Source organism: Myotis davidii, unplaced genomic scaffold (genome assembly GCF_000327345.1).
Source record: "Myotis davidii unplaced genomic scaffold, ASM32734v1 scaffold38, whole genome shotgun sequence".
Lineage (NCBI taxonomy): Eukaryota > Metazoa > Chordata > Mammalia > Chiroptera > Vespertilionidae > Myotis > Myotis davidii.
In genome coordinates, this window is record NW_006291383.1 from 5,071,810 (window position 1) to 5,074,481 (window position 2,672).

Below are 2,672 nucleotides of genomic sequence, written 5' to 3' on the forward strand. Positions count from 1 at the left end.
AGAATTGGGGGCTGTTTCTTTCTGGAGGCCCTGCCCCTCCCCCCACCTCCCCCCACCCCCACACACACACTTTTCAGCCTCTATACCTTCCTGACCCTAGAAACCCTTATTCATGTGATTTCTAGGACACGCTCTTGGCTTTCCTTTCACCTCACTGGTTGCTCCTTCTCCATCTCCTTGGCTGGACCCTCCTGCTCTCCCTTACCTGACCTCTGAATGACAGAGTCCCCAGGACTCAGCCCTCAGGCTGCATTTCTCCTTCACCTGCACTTACTCCCCTAGGGAGCTCCTCCAGGCTGATGGCTTACGTGGCCTTTCTTGCACATTGTAGATCTATTCAGAATCTGACCCAGCTGCACTTCCCCTTCCCCCCAGTCTGAGTCATCGTCACATCTTGTCAGGATTGTCACAGTAGCCTCCTCACTGGTCTCCCTGCTCCTGCCATTGTACCCTCCACCAAGCATCTTACATTCACACGGGTACAGGGGGTACCAGGCAGCATGTACTCCGTGTGGATGGTGCCCTGGGAGTTGTGTGGTATGGGGCTCTGTTGCTGCCCTACATCTCCAGGTGACACTTGTGAAACTGAAAGTCAGGCCGAGGTCACTCCTCCCCTGGCTACCATTTCACCCGGAGAAGAAGCCAGAGTTTCTGCAGTGGCCTGGTCAGCCAGCCCTGTCCTCCTCTCACTTCCTCAGGCAGACTGTTTCCCCTTCAGGGCCTTTGCATCGATTTTGTCCTTTTCTTGGAATTCTCAACCTGCAGTTAAGCTCACAGCTTATTCTCTGACCTCCTTCAGGACTTGCCCAAAGATCACCTTATCTCCAAGGCAGTCCTTGGCCACCTTGCACAGCACACCTAGCTCCTTTTCTTGGTCTCTTTTTTCCTTAGCATCTATGGTTATGTGACATTCCATATATTTAATGACATTTCATACATTTCACATATTTGTTTGTTTTCTTGTTACTGGAATAGAAGCTAAAGGGTTTTTTGTCTCTCTTGCTCACTGGTGTATCCCCAGTTCTGAGCACAAAGCCTGCCACATGGTAGGAGTTCAATAAGTATTTGTCGAATGAATGAGGACTGTGCACCCCAGGCAGAAGGTGGCTTCCTTCTGCCTCATTCCTATCCTGAACTAGTACCCTGGTCTCTTTGGCCAGCCCTGGACTGCTGCCCAGATTCCATCGGCAACAAACCCTGCTTCCCAGGAAATCTCCTTTCTGTCAACCTAAACCCCTGGTTCCCTTTTCTATAATCCAGGGGAACCTGCGTCTCTTTTATTCCAGCCACTGTGCCTACCTTGACCTGCCTGACAACATGTCATTTCTGAGTAGCTCTCCGAGGCCCCTCATGGTGTTTGGGGTAGAGAGATGGTGGGAGGCCAGACATGCCTGACTCTCCAGCTGAGCTCCCGGTCTAGATGGCGCCCAGGGGTCAAAGTGAAAATGTGGGGAATCGGTGCTCAGCTGGATGCCTCTGAGTCATCCTGCACCACAGATCTCGTTCTTTCTTCCAGCCTGACTGTTCAGTCCACTTTCTGTCTGGCCCACTAGCCTGAATCCCCTCCTCCTCAGGGTCAGACCCTCAGGCATGATGCCTTCCCACCTGTTTGATGAGTGTGTTTTGTTTTGTTTTTTAAAAAAATTAGGTAAATAGCATGAAGGAGCTGTACTTGCTGATGGAGGAAGAGGAATTAAATGCCCAGCATTCTGATAACAAGACCTGCACGGGGGACAGCTGGACCCAAAACACGGTTTGTTCTCAGCCTGTTCCCAGGCCTGTCCTGTCTGTTTCTTTCTTTGTCTGATTAATGATCACTTCCTGCTACCTTCTCTGATCTATCTTGTACTGGGCACTAGAGCTGCAGAGGGTTATTGCCTGGCCACTGGCCCCGGATGCTCAGTGTAGTGGGGTATATACATCATCCCAGGGCAGTGACAGAGGGCCAGATGGTGGACTGTGGGGTCACAGGCAAGAGAACAATTAATTCTGTTTGGAGTGTAATAGACAGTGTCACAGAGAAGTGGTTATAGGTGGTGGGTGTATTTTTTATATATATTTTTATGGATTTCAGAAAGGAAGGGAGAGGGGGAGAGAGATAGAAACATCAATGATGAAAGAGAATCATTGATCACCTGCCTCCTGCACACCCCCTACTGGGGATCAAGCCCACAACCTGGGCATGTGCCCCCACCAGGACTTGAACCGTGACCTCCTGGTTCATAGGTCGACACTGAACCACTCAACCACTGATCCACATCTGCAGGGCAATCCAATGTTTATAACATTCATCACTGACACCAGTCTTCTTTCCAACATGAAATCTTCAAATTGTGTTTCCCACATTCTATATTCAATCAATCACAAGTACAATCTTTGTTGGTTTGGTTTGTCTCACAGGTTCATTCCTCCTCTTTGCAACTCCTGGTTAGGGGACAATTTGCATATTAGGCTTTTATTATATAGGAGGATAGAGTGTAGGTGCCATATTATTCTTTTAAATCCTGATTAATTCTGAATTCCAAGCACACCTGACCCTAAGGATTTCAGAGAAAGAGTTGTGTACCTGTGTATATAGATAGAAGATTGTATATTTAAATACTGTGGCCGGGGACAGAATTGGGGGCTGTTTCTTTATGCAGGCCCTGCCCCTCCCCCCACCTCCCCCCACC

The 2,672-nt window shown here is 49.2% G+C and overlaps 1 protein-coding gene across 2 annotated transcripts in view; it reads left to right on the forward strand.

Annotated features, from left to right (window-relative positions):
* Positions 1 to 2,672, forward strand: part of SOGA1 (suppressor of glucose, autophagy associated 1) — a 62,755-nt gene that overhangs the window by 44,860 nt on the left and 15,223 nt on the right. For both annotated transcript variants that reach the window (XM_006764509.2, XM_015564447.1), the window contains exon 9: positions 1,649 to 1,753. In XM_006764509.2, coding sequence (XP_006764572.1) covers positions 1,649 to 1,753 — 105 coding nt within the window. The remainder of the gene's footprint in view (positions 1 to 1,648; positions 1,754 to 2,672) is intronic.